Raw genomic sequence first — 22,500 nt, 5'->3', positions numbered from 1 at the left:
AGTCAAAATATTATCGTTGCATCAATGAATTACAGAGTAGGGCCCTTTGGTTTCCTTTCCTTAAATGACGAGCGTGCTCCAGGCAATATGGGACTCCTTGATCAAAACCTCGCTATAAAGTGGATTCGCGATAATATTGCATCATTCGGAGGAGACCCTGATAAACTAACACTGTTTGGACAAAGTGCTGGTGCAGCATCTGTTGGTTTTCATGTTGTTTCCCCACTTTCTCGGAAGCTTTTCAGGAATGCTATTATGATGAGTGGGTCACCTTCCTCCCCCTGGGCAATTAAATCAATAGAGAGAAACATTCATAGAGCAAAGGCAATGGCTTCTATTGTTAAATGTCCAATAAATAACACTAAAGCGATGATAGATTGCTTTTTAGAAGCTGATGCTAACACTCTAGCTCTAGCACAATTTGCCTATTTAGATGACTTCATGAAAATTACTTTCACCCCTGTTGTCGACCATTATTTCTTACCAGGAAAACCAAGCGAAATACTGAACGATGAAACTGTGAAAAAAGATGTGCTAACAGGGTTTGTTGAAAACGAAGGAAGTCTCTTTCTTCTGATGGCATTCCCCAATGAATTCCCCTTTAATGGGACTGTGCCGATAGGAACAGATACTGCACATGCATCAATAAAAAAGATTACTCGGCCAATATCTCTAAATCCTCTGCAAATGGATGTTATCACATATCTTTATGGTTCTCGTGTCTTCTCCTTTCCTGAGACTGAAAAATACAGATACATATTAGAACAAGTAGGTGGAGATACATCATTTAAATGCCCTGCTATCAAATTGGCTGAGCAATTCAGCACCCATTCAAATGTCTACATGTATTCTTTCGAGTTTCAATCGCGATTAAATCCCTGGCCAAAATGGTTGGGTGTCATGCATGGGTATGATGTTATATTTGCGTTTGGGCTCCCGTTATTCGGAAATAAGTTTACAGAGGAAGATAAATTAGTAGCAGAAAGACTGACAAGTTTTTTTGCTAACTTTTCTAAATCAGGGTGAGTTTTTATCTATCTATTTATTTTCTATGTTATTTGCTTGTGTGTGTTGATGTGTCTTTCTTATTTTATTTGATTCTGTCATTAGACTGAGGTCATGCTGGGCCAACACCTTGAAGAACTTTACTCGAGCAAATCGACTTTGGCAAAACGATGAAATGCAGTAAGATGAGTCTTACAAACGGAGACCATACCCACTCAGTTGCCAATAATTTCTATATGTGACACAGTATCAGCACGTAACTGTGCACAAATGGTAACGGCATATTGAACCCACCTTGCAGACGGTGTTGACAGCAGATGGGTGAATTGATCAGCAAAAAGGTAGATGCTTCACTTTGGTCGGACGAGGATTGTGATAAAACTATGGGCAGGCGGTAAACAATGACGGAGGTGACAAAGACATTCATCAATTCTGCTCGACCTTTCAGAGAAAACTCCCCCTCAGTCCATTTCAAACGGAGGCTTGCTACTCTGTTCGAAATTTAATTATTACTATGTCTGCGTAACTTAGTGTTTCGGCAAAAAGAGACCGACAGAATAAGCACCAGGTTTAAAGAAAAAATAATAAGTACGGGGGTCGATCCGTGCGACTGAAATTCTTCAAGGTGCTGTTCCATCCCGACTGCAATCTAATCACTGAAGCAAACAAACAAATAAATAGATAAATAAATAAATAAATAAATAAAAAGATAAAACTGAATAAGTCCAATTTTTCTTCTTGGGTTTACCAAAAAGAATGTATGAGGAGTGGCTATTTAGGATGTTCTTTGTCATATAGAATCTATATGTGTGTGTATGCATTTAGGTGTAGTGAATTTTCTTTGATGACAGACTTTTTTGGTTAGCTCTTGACATTTTTTCAACTACTTTATATATTAGTAAATAAAATCTATACATCACTACAAAGTCTACACTCACGCACATACACACACACATGCACACATAAACTCACACACGCACACACGCGCACGCACACACGCGCACGCACACACGCGCCCGCACACACACACATGAACACATACTTATCGTCTTATTCTGACACAGACACAATCCATTCATTGTAAATGGAAGTTATTGTAGGCTAAATCGATTTCAGTAATTAGTACTACTATGTTTTGTTTATCCAAAAAGACTGAAAGTCAAAGTTGACTTCGGTGAGAATTTGAACACAGATATAAGGAGCAGTAAAGACGTCTTGTCCGACGTTCTAACGAATCTGTCAATTCATCTCCAATCACTTGCATAAAATATTTCCTATCATGTTTCCTACCATAGACACAAAGCCTCACTTACCTAAAATTTTAATTTGTTTCTGCTTCATTATTTTCCAGTAATCCTAGCAATGGAGATTGTTCTGATTGTTCCAGTGATCCATGGCCAAAGTTCACACCCAAAACCCCAAAATACATTGTGATTGACGGCAAAGCAAAGCCTGAGACGAAGAAGAATTACATGAAAAACATATGCGGTTTTTGGGGAGACGTTCTCCCAGAATTAAACACATCCTTTTGTCCGGGTAACTTTATATATATTTCGTTCTCTCATTTTCTCTACTGACCGTTGTCATATATTCACTAATAGACTTACACACTCATACATTTGCATAGACTTACACACTCATACATTTGCATGCTTATATATATATATATATATATATATGTATATATATATATATATATATATATATATATATATATATATATATATATATATATATGTATATATATATATATATATATATATATATATATATATATATATATATATATATATATATATATATATATATTAATAAATTATAGGGTAGCAAAGAAAATTTTAGAAATTTTTTTTTTTTTTTTAGAAATTTTATTTACCACCAGTGGTCTAGCGAGAGTAAAAACAGTCAATAGACTATGTATTATTCATTTAAAATGCATTTTAAATGAATAATATATATATATATATATATATATATATATATATATATATATATATATATATATATATATATATATATATATATATATATGTATATATATATATATATATATATATGTATATATATATATATATATATATATATATATACATAGGCGCAGGAGTGGCTGTATGGTAAGTAGGTTGCTTACCAACCACATGGTTCCGGGTTCAGTCCTACTGCGTCGCACTTTGGGCAAGTGTCTTCTACTATAGCCTCGGGCCGACCAAAGCCTTGTGAGTGGATTTGGTAGACGGAAACTGAAAGAAGCCCGTCGTATATATGTATATATATATATATGTATGTGTGTTTGTGTGTCTGTATTTGTCCCCCCACCATCGCTTGACAACCGATACTGGTGTGTTTACGTCCCCGTAACTTAGCGGTTTGGCAAAAAGAGACCGATAGAATAAGTACTAGGCTTACAAAGAATAAGTCCTGGGGTTGATTTCCTCGACTAAAGGCGGTGCTCCAGCATGGCCGCAGTCAAATGACTGAAACAAGTAAAAGCGTAAAAGAGTATATATATATATATACATGTGTGTGTGTGTCTGTGAGTGCGTGTGTGTGTGTCTGTGTGTGTGTGTGTGTGTGTGTATGTACATAATATATGTGTGTGTGTATGTATGAGTGTATGCACTGTCTGTGCAAGACCGTGCCTCAGTAAAGCTGGGCTTATGAGTCATCTTCGTAGTCATAAAGCAAGACCGATGGTTGACTACCAGGCCGCTGGTGATGATGCTACACACCATACTAATCATGTCTGTCGGGCATGTGGAAGGGAGTGTGATTCAGCAGGAGGACTTAAACGACACGCAAAGGTACATGGAGCCCAATTACAACAACAGCTAGTTATTGCCAGTAAAGGTTTTGGATGCCAACTCTGTGCAAGACATTGTAGATCTTTGGCTGGGCTAAAAAGTCACATTCGATCACAGCACCGTTAAGTTAAGCTTCGTGCAATGGCCATACTCGATAACGAGGGGGCAGCCATCATCATCATGTATGTATGTATTCCTTTATTCCTTTAGTTGTTTCAGTCATTTGCCTGCGGCTAGAGATTTGCAATGTAAAATTTTACTCTACAAGATCCCGTTGAATGAACAGCACATGGACAAGAAGCCTCTATACCATTCTACACAGCACTTTCCTTGGATAATGGAACTGTGACATATCCAACATATATTTCACTTTATACTTCCTTTATATTCATATTTCCATCTACGCTTCCTATATTTCTCCCTTTCCAAAATAACTTATTATATTGAATTCTACTATTTCTTTCTATTTAACCCTCTCATGTCTTCTCTGATGATGGAATATCGTTTATATCCCTGAAACAGCTGAAAAACTAACTTTCTCTTTGCAAATGTCGTAGAAATTTCACTTTGCCTTGGCTTTGTTATCTCATTTTATTCAACATATACACGCTCACACAGGATACTATTACCATCGAACCGGGAGTCTAACAGTGGTCCTTCCGTAACACATATATAGCTTTGCCTGCCTTTTGGGTCCTTTGGATACCAAAATCTCTCATGTATATATATATATATATATATATATATATATATATATGTGTGTGTGTGCGTGTGTGTGTGTGTTTTCTGTAAATTTCATCTATAAATATATGCATGTATGTATATATATATATATATATATATATATATATATATATATATATATATATATATATACAGAGCAAAATAATTCAGGAGAAAATATTTGCGAAGATATCATTGACTGTATTATTATCTAGTGTAACAATTTAAAAATGATAATACCAGAATCAATAATATAGGCGATTGCAGGTCCCAAGAAAGCATGAAAGATTTAAATAACTGAAGGATTGAAATTAATCAAAGGACATAACAAGTGTGTCTATCTGCTGGAAATAATAGTCAAAGCTCTTATTTAAATCGCCAAAATACACCGCTAATAACTACAGAAATATATATATACAGGGTATCCCAAAAGTCACTGGGCTCTGAAACTTTTGAGGGTGTTATTGTGCAAGTTTTGGAAAGAGCACGGGCGTGAGAAGCCGAAAATGACTTCCATTTAAGCGATGTAATTTTTCATATGTGACGTAGTGGTGTTGCAAAATTTGACTTTTGCATATTAATGTCCATTATGCCGTTTATGTTGTATCAAAATTTTATGCATCTATTTGTAACATTAAGGAAGTTATTAGAAATTGAAACCCATCAGTTACTTCTAGGACACCCTGTATATATATATATATATATATATATATATATATATATATATATATATATATATATATATACATATACAGTAGTTCCCGGCCTGAAAGGTTCTAGTAAAAGACACTGAACCCGGAATTATACTTATCTTTATCCTCTTTCCCTAAACGTGTGTAATTATTTAAGTAATTCTTCTTACTCCTTATCATCATCATCTTCTCATATGCTCCTCTTCCATTGGTATGCAGTTAAAAATCTACTGATTCGCTGCTATCGCATCTTGCGCCAATTTGTATTTCACTTAACTAGCATTACCTTATATAGTCTTCATTTTAAAGATAATTTGGTATGATTTAAGGATGATTTGGTTACTATTTGTGGCAGGTCGAGAGGCACGATAGAAGTTCCTTTGCGAACTCACTGTTATGGTTTTTGTTTAGTTCAAGGTGAACAAAAACTCCAGCCGTGGCCGTTTCCTCTCTTTTTCTCTTCAAATATACTTTATCTAGGACTACGTTATCTAATATATTCGGCCTGCTTTACGACGATGTGGTTTGGTTGCAAAGGAATTTGGTTGCTATTTCTTGATATTTATATTGACAATGTGCACTCTCTCTTTCTCTCTCTCTCTCTCTCTCTCTCTCTCTCTCTCTCTCTCTCTCTCCCTATATATATATATATATATATATATATATACATATCTCTTTCTACCTGTCTATCTATCTATCTATCTATCTATCTATCTATCTAGCTAGCTAGCTAGCTAGCTATCTAGCTATCTATCTAGCTATCTATCTCTCTATCTCTGTCACACACATACATATATTAATGTATGTGTTATAGAATATACTTACAACATAACATACAATTATCTCGTATTATGGCAATGAGCTACAACTCATTAACAAAAGATTATTTTATTCCATTTTATTTTTCAGTACTAACAAGTGGATCACAGAATATTTGGACTTTCCAGAGAAGAATTCTCACCTCTTTTACATCCCTGTCTTTCTCTTTGATATTGCTTGGCAATTTTTTGTTTTAATGCTCATTTAATATTTATCACTCTATATTGACATCTCTGTTTTATTTCATAAAATAAATGATTTTGTTATGTTTGGTTCATTCGTATATATCAAATCAATTTCTTTATACACACACACAAACACACACACAGAAACACACACAAACAAACACACACTGCACTCTCTTCTCTCTTCGGCGAATGATGGTTCAGTAAAGCACATTTGTTAAATGCTCTGAGTTCGATGCTCTGCCATGTTGTTTTATTCAGACATATTCGGGATTTTCAGAAACGGTTGCCGATGCTGCAATAGCGGTGTCTGTCATCTGGGGGCAAAATTAGACCCGGCTCTCTGCTGAACTGTTTTCTCCCTCACAGTGTTGATCCTGGCTGCCTCAAAGTCGGAGATAGGTTGACAGCAACAGCATCTCCACCGAGTACTATCCTTGTGACCAAGTTTATCTTTCAGAATTTCAAACAGGCCTTTAGAGTGTCATTATAAAGGAGCAATGGCGGAACATATATAGCGCTTTAGATATGCGAGTGTCTTCCATGATAAGGAAACTCTCTTTACCTATAGAATGTTACAGCTTTTAAGGACCTGTGTTGGGGTCTTTGTCCTATCATTTGATGTTACGAGTTGAACGAAAGCAGCGGGGTGTCTAGCCATCTGATATGGCGCCTGTAGAGTATCCATGTTTTACAACCATATGTGAAAGAGGTACTGCTGCCTGGTACACGTTGATCTTTGTGACCAGCCAGATGTCATGGTCTCTCTACCGTTTGTGCTGGAATCTACCGAAAGCTGAGTTTGCCTTAGACAATCGTTGGCTAATCTCTTCGTCCAGTTGGGCATTGTTTGATAGGATGCTTCTCAGGTAGCAGAATTTCGGCACATCATTTAGAAGGTGGAAGAGGGGACAGAAAGTCAAAGAGATAGAAAAAGTAGGTGAAGCGTCAGTAAAAAAGGGTGGACGAACAGAGAATAGAGAAGTTATTTAAACATGTGTACCCCTGTGGTCAGCGCTTATAGGGGATACAATCCCTTCTAGATTGACTTAAGTTGAGGTGGGTTTGAAATTTTGAAATTTACATTAAAGAGTAAAGAAGTGGGGTGTACAGTGCATACACATTAAGATATTACATATCAGGAGAGACGAATAGGAAAGAAGTGGAAAGGGTGGAAATATATGATAAGGTCATCGAATAGTAATTAACTTTTAAAAAATATATAAACATAATGAAGACGGTGATGATGATCTTTTCTACGAAAGGCACAAGGACTGAAATCTTAGACAAAATCTTAGGCTAGTCGACTACACCGATTTCACAGCTCAAAGAGTACTTATTTTATCGACCACGAAAGGATGAAAAGCAATGGCGACTTCGGCGGCATTTGAATTCAGAACGTAATGTCGGAAGAAATGCCGCTGAGCAACAACAACAATAACAACAACAAAAACAATAATAATACTAATAATACTACTAATCCTTTCTGCTATAGATGCAAGGCCTGAAATTTTGGAGGGGGGAGCTATTTGATTGTACTGATACCAGTGCTCATTTGGTAATTATTTTATCGACTCCAAAATGATGAAAGGCGAAGTCAACCATGGTGGGATTTGAACTCTGAACGTAAAGAGCCGGAATAAATATCGCTATGCATTTTTGTTCTTCTTTTAAACTAGCAGTGGGCGACAGCTGGTCTTCTATAAACAACCCTTGCCCGGACTTGTATATCCGATAGTAACTTTCTAGGTGCAATCCAATGGTCATTCATGACATAAGGGGTCTTTATCCTTTTATGTTGGACTGTCTCTGTATATAATACAAAGCCTATCGACGTGATTTTTTGTGTGTGTAAAATGTGTAATTCTTTATGATTACATACTAAATGTCTAAAATATGTAGGACTTGAGACAATGTTAATATGAACGTAAAAAATGCAATTAAAAGTATATATCGGTATAGTCACTTGTGTGGGTATACTGTTTTCTTCTCTAGAGAGCTTTTGGATTATAAGTGCCGTTGTTAAAGAGGTTAGCAAACCTTCATTTCGTTATACTATTCCCGTGTAGAAGGAATGTATCCCAGATTTTGAAGTATTCAGATGAATGTTTGAAGTGACTTTTGAATACAAGTTAAGAACGTTTAAAGAAAATTTGATAAGTTTGAACAAAACCTCTTGCACTATGATCGTATTCTAACATAAGTTTTCTTTATATTATTTACTTTAGAAGATTTATTTACTTGTAAGGTGTGCCATTGTGTGTTCGTATGTTATTTTCAGATAACATTACGAGGTGGTGGAAAGAGATGATGGAGAGATAGTGTACAGGAATGACCTCAATATATTTTATAAAGAAGGGAGTGTCGCATGGAAGTTGTTTTTAAAATTTATTTATTTCTGTGTGGCGTATGATAATATATATCTATTAAACATGTCACGTTACTGAAAGTAGGGTTTGGGGATTCGCATGAACCGTATTCTTGCAAAACAATGCATGTGTTTTTCTTTGTCGCCCGTTAACTTCAGTTAAAAGCACCAGGATAAAAGCCGTATTTTATTTTTAAAATACCAAAATAGGAAGAAGACATAGCCAGTGAGGAATGTTAAACATCCTCAAGAGATTGACAACATTATAGAATATTATGTATATGTAGTGCAGTATTGCGTCGTTTTTGTTTCGAATGAATTTTACATTACTCGCCCCATCACAAAAAAACAAAACAAAAAAAAACAGAAGAATGACCAAAGGTAGGAGTGACAAAAACTTTAGAAGATGGAGTGGAGAAGCGTGATAAAAATAGTTGAGTGACGGAGGGTGAAGTGTGACAGAAATAATCGAATCGCGGTTTGACTTACTCTATATTATGTATTTACTTCCTCTATATTATGTTCTTAATTCAAATATGAGCGAGTCTCAGTTTCACATTTCATCCTTTCCGGCTCAATAACATTACTATGGGAATTCGATCAACTACACTCCAAAAATAAATATGGAAAGACATCATTCGATTTTTTTGTTTTTTGTCTGCAGAAGTCGACCAGATACATGGAGTGAATGGAACTATTGCGGCTTTTTTTTCAACAAATTTTATTCAACAAAAGCAACAGTATTTAACAAACACATCTTTAAATGACGGTCTGACCGTCTGCAAAGCAAATGGGAAGCAGCAATTGAAGTAGATGGTCAATATGTTTCGGAGTAATCATTTAAAGATGTTTCTGTTTCATATTGTTATTGTTTTTGTTGATTACAATTTGTCGAAAAAAGCCACAATAATTATGCACCAACCCAATACATTATCTAATGAGTGTAATATGTGTGATTTGATTGAAATTTGATTGAAATTTATTTCTAGCTGGTGCCTTAAATATGCCCGAACAAATTAAGAATAAATATGCACGTCATCGTTTTAAATCTTTCTGTTCACCCTGCATATGACATTTTATTTTTTTTATCAGTTGACTGTTATTAGTGAACGGTTTCTACGCCGGTATTATAAGCAAAACAGTTGATTTTTGTTAGGTTCGTGGCTTACAGGGGTACTTTTGACTGAGGAAGCACAACAACATCGAAACAACGAATGTCCCTGAATCCCTTATATTAATGAATCGAGTGTTTTATAAATACATATTTGTTGTAAAGGTAAAGCTGTTCTTCTTGACGAAACACAATAGCGATTAGAATATTCTTGTTCGAATATGACGGAACGTATTAAGAATAAATTTGCAAGTCATCATATAATCTATAGTTCTATGTTTCTGCCATTCATCACACGCTAGCGTTATGTGTTGATTTTTATCACTGCCTTAAGCTTCACATTTGGAAGATGTGTATAGCCAATTAGAGCGATCATTATATTTCAGGGGTGCTTTATGCTTATCGACTACAGGAGGAATAATAACATTAATTTTGGCAAGATTTGAAATCAGATCATGAATAGACATAATTAAATGCTGAAAGCCATTTTGTCAATAGCTCTATTGAATCCACTAACTTCTCATTTAAGCATTATGGAAAGATTTCAGTGTATCACTTTTAATGGTCACATAACTAATTAGGAAGCTGTTATTTCTTATTGTCGTTCATTGAAATATTCATATTCCTCGTAAAGGTGGGAAACAGGTAGAATCGTTGGCTCGCCGAACAAATTGCATAGCGGTATTTCGTTTGTCTTTATGCTCTGAGTTCAAATTCCGCCGAGGTTTACTTTGTCTTTCATCCTTTCGGGATCGATAAAATAAGAACCGAAAAGGTGATGAGCTGGCAGAAATGTTAACACGCTAGGTAAAATTCTTAGCAGCATTCCATCCGACTTTACATTCTGAGTTCAAATTCCGTCGAGGTCGTTTTTGTCTTTCACCCTTTCGGGGTCGATAAAATAAGTACCAGTTAATGACAGGGGTCGATGTAACCTACTTACCCCCACCCCGAAATTGGTGGCCTTGTGCCAAAATTTGAAACCAATAAAAGTAGAACAAGTTTAACAGTGGAGCCGGTCAAATCAACAATTCTCTTCCCACAAAATTTCAGGTTTTGTGACAACAGAAATTTTTTCTCACACACCCGCAAAGAAATAAAATTTCTACCAGTAAACAGATAAAATTAGTTATTCATTTCACATCGAACAAATTAATAAATTTGCTAAATAAAATTTATATTTATTTTCTTTTTATATTTCCCTTATCTCATTAAAATTAAAATTCTCTCTATTTTCTTCTTTCTTTCTCTCTGTCTTTCGAGCACGCCGAATCTACTTTATATCAGCTAAATATTATTTACTTCCAATGATTTTTCTGTCTATAACCTACTTATTCTGTTCTTTCAATCTGTACTCCACAAATACTTCATTATCAGTTTTTATTTGTTTCTTTGCCCTTTACTAAATGTGTGCGCATGTGTGTGTGTGTGTGTGTGTGTGTGTGTGTGTGTGTGTATGTGTGTGTGTGTGTGTGTGTGTTTTGTGTGTGTGTATAACTTTACTGAGAGTAGACATTGGCATTCATCAATTAAAACCAGTGGCTTAGCATATTTAAAAAATCCGAAGATTTTGTAATGTATATATATCTATGTGTGTGTGTGTGTATGTATGTATGGATAAATATATGTATATATGAATACATACACATATATATACATATACATATATATACATACATACGTATATATATATATATATATATATATATATATATATATATATATATATATACATAAAGATACATACACATATACATATATATGCATACATAAATATACATACATGCGTACATATATATATATTCATACATATAAACGTTTGAATAAATATAGATAAGATATATTTAGTTAAAATAAAGATTTCTGTAAGTTGAAAACCCACCAAACGCTGGCCCTGAGTTATGTTATTTATTCACAATAAATAACATACAAGGTCCCGTACACACACGCATGCAGACACGCACACTTGCGCACGCACACACACTCACACACATAAACACACACACAGACACGCACACACAGAATATAGAAGTATATTAAGCCTGCACGTCCAAGTAAACTTGGATGTGTTGTTTTGATGACCCAGAATGTACCATCAAAGTTCATTCTGACATGTTCCAGGAGTGAAATAATCATCGAATTAGAGGTACACATAATTACATACTCCCAGAAACGCTAACGCTCACACACATATACACAGACGTGCACCCACGCACACACACACCAACACATATACAGACCGCGGGAATGACTACCCAGGTAGGTCATTGAGTGGTTTACTCATAGCATTAGTATTTCCAATTGCATAAATTTTCTAATTTTACTGCGTCAAATAACTCTTGGTTGTTACGCCGAATTTGTCAATGATTAATAAATTTCAGTAATATATAAATATATATATATATATATATATATATATATATGTTGAGAGAGAGAGAGAGAGAGAGAGAGAGAGAGAGAGAGAGAGAGAGAGATATGTTGAGAGAGAGAGAAAACTTACTTGGAAATGGATGCGTGGCGTGTTCAATCATATAATAATATAAATGATATATAGAAATATATGCATTCATACGTACATATATGTATATAAACATGCATATATGGGCACAGGATACCACAGAACGTAAACAATATGGAATACGAAACAACATGGAATACGAAAACCCGGAATATGAACTTTTTCTGCGAACAACGAATGGCTGTTCCAGGTTTCTGTCATACCGGCCATGATGAAATACCACACGGTATAGAAAATACGTATTCGCCTTTATATATTTAATCCTTTATATTGAAAACTCAATATTTCATCTATTCAATATATTCAATATATCTATTCAACATATTCCATATATTCAATAAGACATTCAATACTTTATTTCATTGTACCATCCATTTTTATTTTATATTATATATTGTATATTATATTATATATTGTATATTCCATATTCTATATCCCACATTGGTTTTGCAGGAATATAAATAAAACATAAAAAACAGACAGTGTTGGAACTCTTTTAAACAAAATAATATATTCCTCTATACACAATCATACAAACCCCCTTTTTGTGTATTTATTTTTACTCGCATATATATATATATATGCTAGTTTCGCTTGGAATTAAAGCTCGTCTGTAGTGATGGTTAAGCTAAATTCTACTTGACAGTATATAATACTACCATATGGATCAATGACTGATTCAGCAAAATGGTAATGTGAGAATTTATATACATACATACATACATACATATATATATATATATATATATATATATATATATATATATATATATATATATATATATATATATATGGACAATCAGAGTACAAGATAGTGCCAGTATTGTTAGAAATAAGAGTTAAAACGATTCAAAAGCCGCATTTATCACTTATTCACATTGTTAGAAGTGAGATCAACATTCCAACGACACTAGATGCTCACACATACATACATACATACATACATACATACATACATACATACATACATACATACATGCAAAATTACCACAATCCAGTGGAGAAATGTAGAGGAATCCATGCTGTATATAAATGGATCTAAGAACTTCATTGCGCTTCTTAATTCCAGATCCGAAATGTCTTTTAGCGAACCGAAGCACACCACCCTCTCCGTATTGAGCAGCTGTCTCGGAGAACACCATCGTCTTCGTATTGAGCAGCTATCTCATTTTTGCTTTTCTTTTACCGTTTATATTCACTGTTCCACTTTTTGCATCAGCCTTCTTCTCGCTTTTTTTCCCCGTTATATTTATATAACAACGTTCTGATTTTTAAATAGAACAAACCATGTGCTCAGACACATGTGGAAACACAAAGCGTGTTCAAAAAATGTGCCCAGTCGTGTGTCTTCACAGGAAGAAACTGTTAATAGCTCTCAACTTTATATTGCGTACATTTAAATGATGCTATTGGTAACATGATTCTTTTGAGGTATATCTACATCAACATTTGATTTCACATTAAGGATCTTACAAAACAAACACGGAAACGAAATTAGATAGATAGATAGATAGATAGATAGATAGATAGATAGATAGATAGATAGATAGATAGATAAGCGCATGTATGTGTACTCACATTCATGTTTATATATGCTTATATGTATACGCACACACACACAAACACAAACACATACACACACACACACACACACACACACACACACACACACATACACATGCTTGTTCACCTCAGGATAAATGGAAGATTTTATGATAACATTTCTTATATAAAGAAGTTGACGCCCTATGTATTAACCTTTTCTACATATTGCATTATTTGTCCTGTCTGCCTGTCTGTCTGTCTCTCTCTGATTCCTTTCCTCTCTCTCTCTCTCTCTCTCTCTCTCCCTCTCTCTCTCCCTCTCTCTCCCTCTCTCTCCCTCTCTCTCTCTCTCCCTCTCTCTCTCTCTCTCTCTCTCTCTCTCTCTCTTGTAATAGGATTCAGGATTATGTTGAATAATATGCTGTATGAACGGACCCGAAAAGTCTTTAATGAAAAAAACCCACTTCCCCAACGAAGATTCTTATTACCATTTCTGTTATGGTAATCATCCGGTGATGAATACGCTTCACAACTATCTGTCAATCGAAAACGTGAATCTCTGGGAATATTTTAATAAAAACATTTTACAGTGTTCGACTACTGTTTTTTCCACCTTGCTTTGCATTTATGTGCTCACACATACATACATACATACATACATACATGCATACATACATACGTACATACATACATACATCGCCTCAATATGCCACGACGTCTAAAAAACTTTTGAACTTTTGAACTTTTCCACTTATGTAAACCTCCTTTATCATCTTTATTTTTTCCTTTACTTTCCTTCACCTACCGTCTCTTCGTACTCTGGATAAACTTTCTAACTTCCGGTCAGCAGAAGCTATGATAGACCGTTGACCAAACACCATTCAATTTTTTTTCTCCGTGTTTTTCTCCTTGTTTTCTCCGTATTCTTTCTGTTGAAGAGCGTAGCTCGAAACGTTAAAGACTTTCCGTATTCCCGAGCGTCATACTAATACATCCTTTTGTTGTTTACACCACCTGTCCTCGTCTGTTGCTGTTTTTTTCGTACATTCTCCTACATACATACATACATACATACATACATACATACATACATACATACATACATACATACATAACGGTAACGATCCCCTTCGGTCATGAATTACCGTGGGATTGCACCTAGAAACTTCCTCTCCGCGGCACAAGTCCAAGCAAGGCTGTTTACAGAAGACTAGCAGTCTCCCATTCATACTAGCCTTCACTCCGCACACCACCGTTGTTATCCAAGGGAAAGGCAAAGGCCGATACAACCTGGCACTAGTGTCGTCGCAACTCATTTCTACAGCTGATTGAACTGGAGCAACGTGAAGTATTGTGCCTTGCTCTAAAAGATATTGTTATGTATATTTATAATCAGTGCAAATAACGAGAAAATATAATGAAGGAAGAGAACTTCCAATGTTTTCTGAATGAGGAGAGATAAGCGTTTGTGATGAGAGATATATAACGACATTTTGGGCAGAGTTGAAATGACGTAGATTTGTATATGTATATATATATATATATATATATATATATATACAGGAAGTGAGCAAGGAACGAGACAGGTAATCTCGTTTACTTCATGTTATCGAATGAGACAGGTAATCTCGTTTACTTCCTGTGAAAAAGGAGAAAAGGAAAATCGAACGGGGGAGAGTTAAGAATACAGAAATGGCAATGCGTGGATAGTACAAAATACGAGAGCCGCATACGGATCGGACGGTTTACCACCTACCTTTGAACAATCGAGGACTGGATATGAAATTCTTTGTTACATAATTTCATCTTTGAATATTATTTCACTGATTGTACAATTTCTGTTGTTGCGTTCAGAAGTTCACCCCTTTTATATATAAGAATTTGCCTGATCGTAACAATATCATACAGCCCGGTGCGGAAATCGAACTCACTACCGCATGGTTGTGAGCCCGACACTCTAAACACATATATGGGTACAGGACATCACCAATGGTTCAAACAACACCAAATACGTGAACAAACGGGTTAAATTCATAAACAACGAGAAAATGGAGAACAGGACAAATAAACACAGAAAGGACCCTTCATCAGTTGTCGACTGTCTATGTACTCCTCATTTCGAGCATTCAACGACAATATGAGTCTTCAAAGACAGTTGTTCCCATGAATTATAAAATAAAATTGGGAACAAAAACATGACAATGGAGACATACAAGGAAACCGAACGAAAACAAACATGGAACATCGTTAGACCACAACGAGAGGAAAATAGTGAACGCTGTTAGAAATATTTTTTTGAAAAGAGAAAAGATAGAAGACGGAGAAAAAAAACGTCTGCTTTTTTGAACGTTCGTGCAAGAAAAGAAAGATGGACACGTGAGGAAAAGAAAGATGGACGATTGTCACGTGTGAGCAGCGAGAGAGAGAGAGAGAGAGAGAGAGAGAGAGAGAGAGAGAAAGAGAGAGAAAGAGGAAGAGGGGGAAAGAGAGACAGATAGAAGACAACAGTGAAGGAGGGAGGGCGAGAAAAGGGAATTAGAGAAGAATGGAAGAAGATAACAGTATAGAAAGGAGAGTCGCACCAAAAAGGTGAAGATAAACCTACTTGGAAATGGATGCGTGGCGTTCAACTAAATAATAAATAGTAAATAATATATATATATATATATATATATATATATATATATATATATATAAACAACGAGAAAGTACAAGTAAACACAGAGTAAGGGGCCTTCATCATTTGTCGGCCGCGTGTGTGTATATAATATACATATATATATATATATATATATATATATATATATATATATATATATATATATAACTTTTATAAGTAATATTCTAAAAGAATATATAACTAAACTTATGTTGAACTTATATATATATATACACACACATTCTTTTATCCTTTTATTTGTGTCTATTATTTGATTATGGCCATGCTGGAGCACCACCTTAAGGTGTTTTAGTCGAACAAGTCGACCTCAGGACTTATTGTTTGTGAGACTAGTACTTATTCTATCAATCGGTTTTGCCGAACCGCTAACGTACGGGAACGTAAGCACACCAGCATCGGTTGTCAAGCGATAGTGGCAGAGACAAACACTCACACACACATATATATATGGTGGGCTTCTTTCAGTTTCCACCTGCCAAATCTACTCAGAGGGTTTTAGTTAGCCTCATGATATAGTAGAAGACACTTGACCAAGGTTCCACGCAATGAGACTGAACTGGGAATAATGGGCGTAAGTCCATTAATCCGTTAATCGTTAATTAACGAAGTTAACATCTTCGTTAACGATTTAACTTTTAAGTTAACTTTCAAAATCATTATCGGACTAATCAACTTCCGTTACATTTAGCTTCCGTTGACTCAAATCCGTTAACCGCAGTTAGTCCGCTAACCCAAAACTCGTCGACACAGTTTTGGCAGGCATTGACAAAAAGTTTGCGACCCTCCTGGACGATGAGGAATGCCAACTGGCTGGTACCTTCCACCCCAGGTTTCGCCTTATCTGGTTGTATAGGTATGATAGCACCAAGTTCGCCAAGGTGAGGAGAAGCATGGAGGATAAGGTCAAGGAGGCCATGAAGTAGCAGTCTGAGGAAGTGAGCAGCAACAGTGGAAGCAGCAACAACGAAGAGGTGGAGGGTGACTTCTTCAGTGATGTCACCCAAAAAGGCAGAGAGCGGAAACTACAGGTCACTGAAGGACAAGGCCCTGAATTTAGTAAAGACCTGGTTGGAGATCAACACCAAAGATCTGCCTTCTTGAGTGAGCAAGTGTTGGTAGACTTGTTCATCAAGTTCAACACCGCCATCCCTTCCAGTGCTGAAAGTGTACGCTTATTTTCCATGGGCAAGGACATCTCGAGTGCCAAGAGATCCTTGTCTGGTGAAAATTTTAGTATGTTAATTTTCATGAAAGGCAACATGAATCACATCAACAAAATGTAGGAGAAGAAGAAAAATTAAATAATTTATATAGCTAGTTTTAATTGTGAACCTCTGTCCTTGTTTGAAAAGGAAATCCGAGCCTTCAAGTAAGTTGGGGCAGGTTTCACAGTTTGGGGGTCCACATCTTTTAACTGTTGGTTTCGTAGTTGTTTTGTAAAGCTTTGCATTTGCTAGCAGTCTCTTTAGTGATTTGTGTTGCTTTTTGCATTTGATGAGTTTGTGCGTTTTCAGGATGTCGTTCCTTTTTTGATCTCTAGTTAGTAAAGGAAGATTTTGCACAATAGTGTTGAATGCCTCACTATTTCTGGGGTTGTGTGTTGATATAAATAGTAGTGTTTTGAGATGAGGTGTGGTGTTATGTTTTGTTGTTCTTAGTGTTTTTATGTCTAATTCCTTGGCACGTTTAATTCCCTCGTCTGTGGGGCGGATATTCTCTTTCAGTAATCGTTGTTTTAAGGACTTGAAGACGAAGCTACCGAGTTGTTCTATCAGACACTATTGTGCAAATCCTTTTTGCCAAATTGAAAGGGATATCTATTTTGATGTGTTTCGGGTGGCATGAGCCAAAGAGGAGATATTGTTTTGAGTCAGTTGGTTTATAATAGATGTCAGTTATAATTTGATTGTTGACTTTTTTTTTATCGTGACGTCTAAAAATGGAAGCTGTTCTTTGTCATATTCCATTGTGAATTGAATGTTACTATTTATATCATTTAGTGTTGATTTGAAATCCAAAATTTTGTCGATTTTCTTCCAAATGATAAAACAGTCATCCAGGTATCTTTTCCAATTTTCTCTTATGTAAAGGTAAAATAGGTAACCATATTTCTGAAGTGATACTTCATATAAGGTGAATTCAAAATAAACTATTATTAGGTTCGCAAAAACCGGGTCTGCTTTCGTTCCCATCGCAATTCCGCATTTATGACGATAGTAATTGTCATCAAATAGGAAATAATTGTTCTGAAGTATAAATTTTAAAGATTCAGTTATAAAGATCTGATTTATACGTTCCAGGAGTACTTCGGAGTACTTTTCCAACCTGAATTTAATTGCTTTTATTCCATAGTCATGTGGGATGCTGGTGTAAAGATTGATAACATCGAGGGTAACTAATATTGCCTCTTAATTAATTGTTTTTGGTAGGTGTTCTAGCATGTCTAAATCGTCTCTAATGAAACTTTTGATGTATTTCAGCAAGGGTTTCAGTTGGATGTCGAGAAAATTGCTTAAGCCGTGGGTTTTACATTCTTCTGGTGTTTTCTCTTGTGTATTTTAGGAAGGCCGTAAAAAAGACTGTTTACATTTGAAGTTCGTGATGTAGTCTGTTTCTGTTTCTGTCAGGCCTTTTCCATGTAGAAGAATTAAGGATGCAAGATTTTTCATTGTCTTTTGTTGTTTATAGTTTATAACTTTTTCGTAGAAGGCCTCGTTTTCTAGTATGGATAATACTAGGTTTTTATAGTGTTCTGTGTCCATCAGAACTACAGCACTTCCTTTGTCTGCTTCTTTAATTGTCAGGTCTTTGTCGTTTTGTAGTTCAATTAGATTTTTCCATTCTAGATTGTTGAGGGTGGAATTAATTTTTTGTTTATTGGATGTATAAGGGAAATTTTGGATATGGTCGCAGAAGTCATCCAGTGTTTTATTCCTACTCTTATGTGGAAGGTAATTACTTCTGTTTTTGACCAGTGATTCATTTTCGTTGTTGTAGTCAGTTAGTGCTTTTGCGAGTCGCAATTTTCTGCAGAATTCCGAAATATTGTCTTTAATTTCATTATGGTTAGATTTTCGTGGGGTTGGAGTAAACTTTAAACCTTTGGCTAGTATATTGATTTTTGTTATAGAGAGAGTTTTCTTTGATAAGTTAATTACTATGGGTTTCTCCTGTAAGTTTTGTTCCAACGTGTGTCCCTGTTTCTCTCCACTCGGTCTAAAAAATGTTTATTGTAATTTGGTTGGTAAAAGTTATCGTGGAGGCGCAATGGTCCAGTGGTTAGGGCAGCGGACTCGCGGTCATAGGATGGCGGTTTCGATTCCCAGACCGGGCGTTGTGAGTGTTTATTGAGCGAAAACACCTAAAGCTTCACGAGGATCCTGAAGGGGATGGTGGCGAACCCTGCTGTACTCTTTCACCACAACTTTCTCTCGCTCTTACTTCCTGTTTCTGTTGTGCCTGTAATTCAAAGGGCCAGCCTTCTCACACTGTGTCACACTGAATATCCCCGAGAACTACGTTAAGGGTTCACGTGTCTGTGGAGTGTTCAGCCACCTCCACGTTAATTTCACGAGCAGGCTGTTCCGTTGATTAGATCAACTGGAACCCACGACGTCGTAAGCGACGGAGTGCCAACAACAACAGGTAAAAGTTATTATTGGTGTTATTATTGTTATTAACTAAGTCAGTATTATTATTACTTATTATGTTGGGATTGCTGGGAGGTTGGTGTTGCTGCATGGGTTGGGAGCACGTGGTTAGGGTTTCTTAGTTGGAATGAATTGTTGGGGTGCTTAATTATGTTTGGAATGCTGGGGAGCTAGTTGTGCTGTCTGGGTAAACAGGATGAGGATCAGTAGGTTGAGTTTCTTCATTGAGAGGTGAAGGGGGTCTCTTGGGTGTTTCTAATTCCTGGGGAGAAAAAATTACTCCTAACTCTAGGTTGGTTTCTTCTAGTGTTTCTAATTGATGAGTAGTCCCTGTTATTAGGAAGACAATGGTTTGCTTCTAGGCGATGGGTCAGTTTTCTGTGTTTGTCTTCGTTTGGATGTTGATTGTTTTATCTAGGTGGACGTTTATTTATTTCTGTAGATGTATTTGTTCTGGATATTTTGGGGAAGGGGTTATCTGAAGTGTAGTCTCTTTTAAACTGAGCTTCATAACTAAGGAAGAAGTTAACACTGTCTTCCCATCATCGCAGGGAATTTATTTCTTCCGACTCACAGCTGTCTTTCCATAGTTTTATAACACTTTCCAAGTATATATATATATATATATTAGAAATATAATATTTCTAAATCTCTCAGAGAGATTTAAGCAGTAGTGGAGCGACAAAGTTGTAGTATATTGTCAACTTAATGTGACAATCCCAATAATGGAATACACTACTGCCGTTTAGCCCTAGGAAGCTGGACCGCTTCCTGTCGGCCTTGACACAATTACTGTGTCCTTAAGTTCGTGAAGGGGAGACAAGCTCCTCCACCCAGCCTAGCCAGCATTCAGGGACATGTTTCTGAGTCTTTGCTCGTCATCAGCCTGAAGTAGCTTGCCAGCTGGATAGAGAGGCGTGTTTCTCCTTCACAAACTTATGTGAATCATAGTGAAGTTTATTCACTGATCAGCAAAATTAGAAATATAATATTTCTAAATCTCTCAGAGAGATTTAAGCAGTAGTGGATACGCACACATGCCTGCGCATGCACGCACGCACACACACACACACACACACACACACACACACACACACACACACACACACACACACTCACACACAACCCAAGGGTATTTACTAAAACATGAGAAAATACCTACGATGCACACCCCTCTTCTTTGACACATTATTTGAAATATAAATTCTTCCCGAAACATATGCGAAGAAATTTTCAAGGGTGATATGTTTCAAGGGAAATAACCCCTAACCATTGAATTATCTCCCTTGTTTAACTAACTAACTCGATTTGTACGTCAGCAAGACAACGATAGTCAGCAATGCCTGTTCTGATATTTGAAGTCACTTAAAAGAATTAATATATATATATATATATATATATATATATATATATATATATATATATATATATATATATATATATATATATATATATATATATATATATATATATATATATATATATATATATATATATATATATATATATATATATATATATATATATATATATATATATGTATATATATACATGTATATGCGTGTGTGTGTGTGTATGCATGTATATATATATATATATATATATATATATATATTTACTTGGAGAATGGAGCAACAAATACAAGAAAAAGCATTTTCGTTGGACTAGATAGCCGTTGTTTTATTACGTAAGTGACTAAGACATAATATACAAAATGACTCATTACATAACCTAAACCTCCACACTGACTCATTTCACTAGCTCCACATAATAAAACAACGGCTATCTAGTCCAATGAAAATGCTTTTTCTTGTATTTGTTGCTCCATTCTCCAAGTAAATACATAAACTACGGTTTAAGCAACATATTACCTGCCTCTGGACGCCTTCTTCCCAAGACGGTACCCATACAGGTGATCCCCAGGAGTGCCTCCGGATTTAAACATCCACTGGTTGCTTGAATGCTTCAGACTACCCCTGAAGGATCGAGGCAAACCTACCACTTACCTATATATATATATATATATATATATATATATATATATATATATATATAAAACTTAGATATATTTAGACCAAAGATTGGGCCAGGCCATGTCTAACTTAATAGCACTACCTGATAGAATTTGTGAAATCATTTAAGTCAAGTTTTGTAGTATCGTGGCCCATTGGAGTTGGGAGTTCCAGGTATAGGTGGCTTATCTTGTATTCCTTGAAAAAATTTGCTCAGATTCCGTTCAAAAGTGATGGGATCCTTTTCCTCTTTGATCTGTTTTGGACAACGTTAAATAGGACGGGGCGTATTGAGGAAAAGATATTGTGTTGCAGTGTATTTATGTGTTCTTCAATTTGGCAGGAGACGTATGGCCCGTGGTCCTAGCTTTCGATGAATTCTGAAACTAAC

General features: G+C 35.7%; 2 protein-coding genes across 2 annotated transcripts in view; one reads left to right on the top strand and one right to left on the bottom strand.

Annotated features, from left to right (window-relative positions):
• LOC106878556 (acetylcholinesterase) overlaps positions 1 to 6,315 on the top strand; it is an 18,419-nt gene extending 12,104 nt beyond the window's left edge. The window contains exons 2-4 of the mRNA XM_014927800.3: positions 1 to 1,022; positions 2,357 to 2,541; positions 6,131 to 6,315. The exon at positions 1 to 1,022 is cut by the window's left edge and continues 498 nt beyond it. Of these exons, the coding sequence (XP_014783286.1) occupies positions 1 to 1,022; positions 2,357 to 2,541; positions 6,131 to 6,237 (1,314 nt within the window). The 3' untranslated portion in view covers positions 6,238 to 6,315. The remainder of the gene's footprint in view (positions 1,023 to 2,356; positions 2,542 to 6,130) is intronic.
• The window catches only part of LOC106882574 (acetylcholinesterase), a 135,732-nt gene that overhangs the window by 71,893 nt on the left and 41,339 nt on the right, over positions 1 to 22,500 (bottom strand). The window lies entirely within an intron of this gene.

This window comes from Octopus bimaculoides, chromosome 9 (genome assembly GCF_046866305.1).
Source record: "Octopus bimaculoides isolate indiv1 chromosome 9, ASM4686630v1, whole genome shotgun sequence".
NCBI lineage: Eukaryota > Metazoa > Mollusca > Cephalopoda > Octopoda > Octopodidae > Octopus > Octopus bimaculoides.
This window is presented reverse-complemented; position numbering and strand designations above follow the sequence as displayed.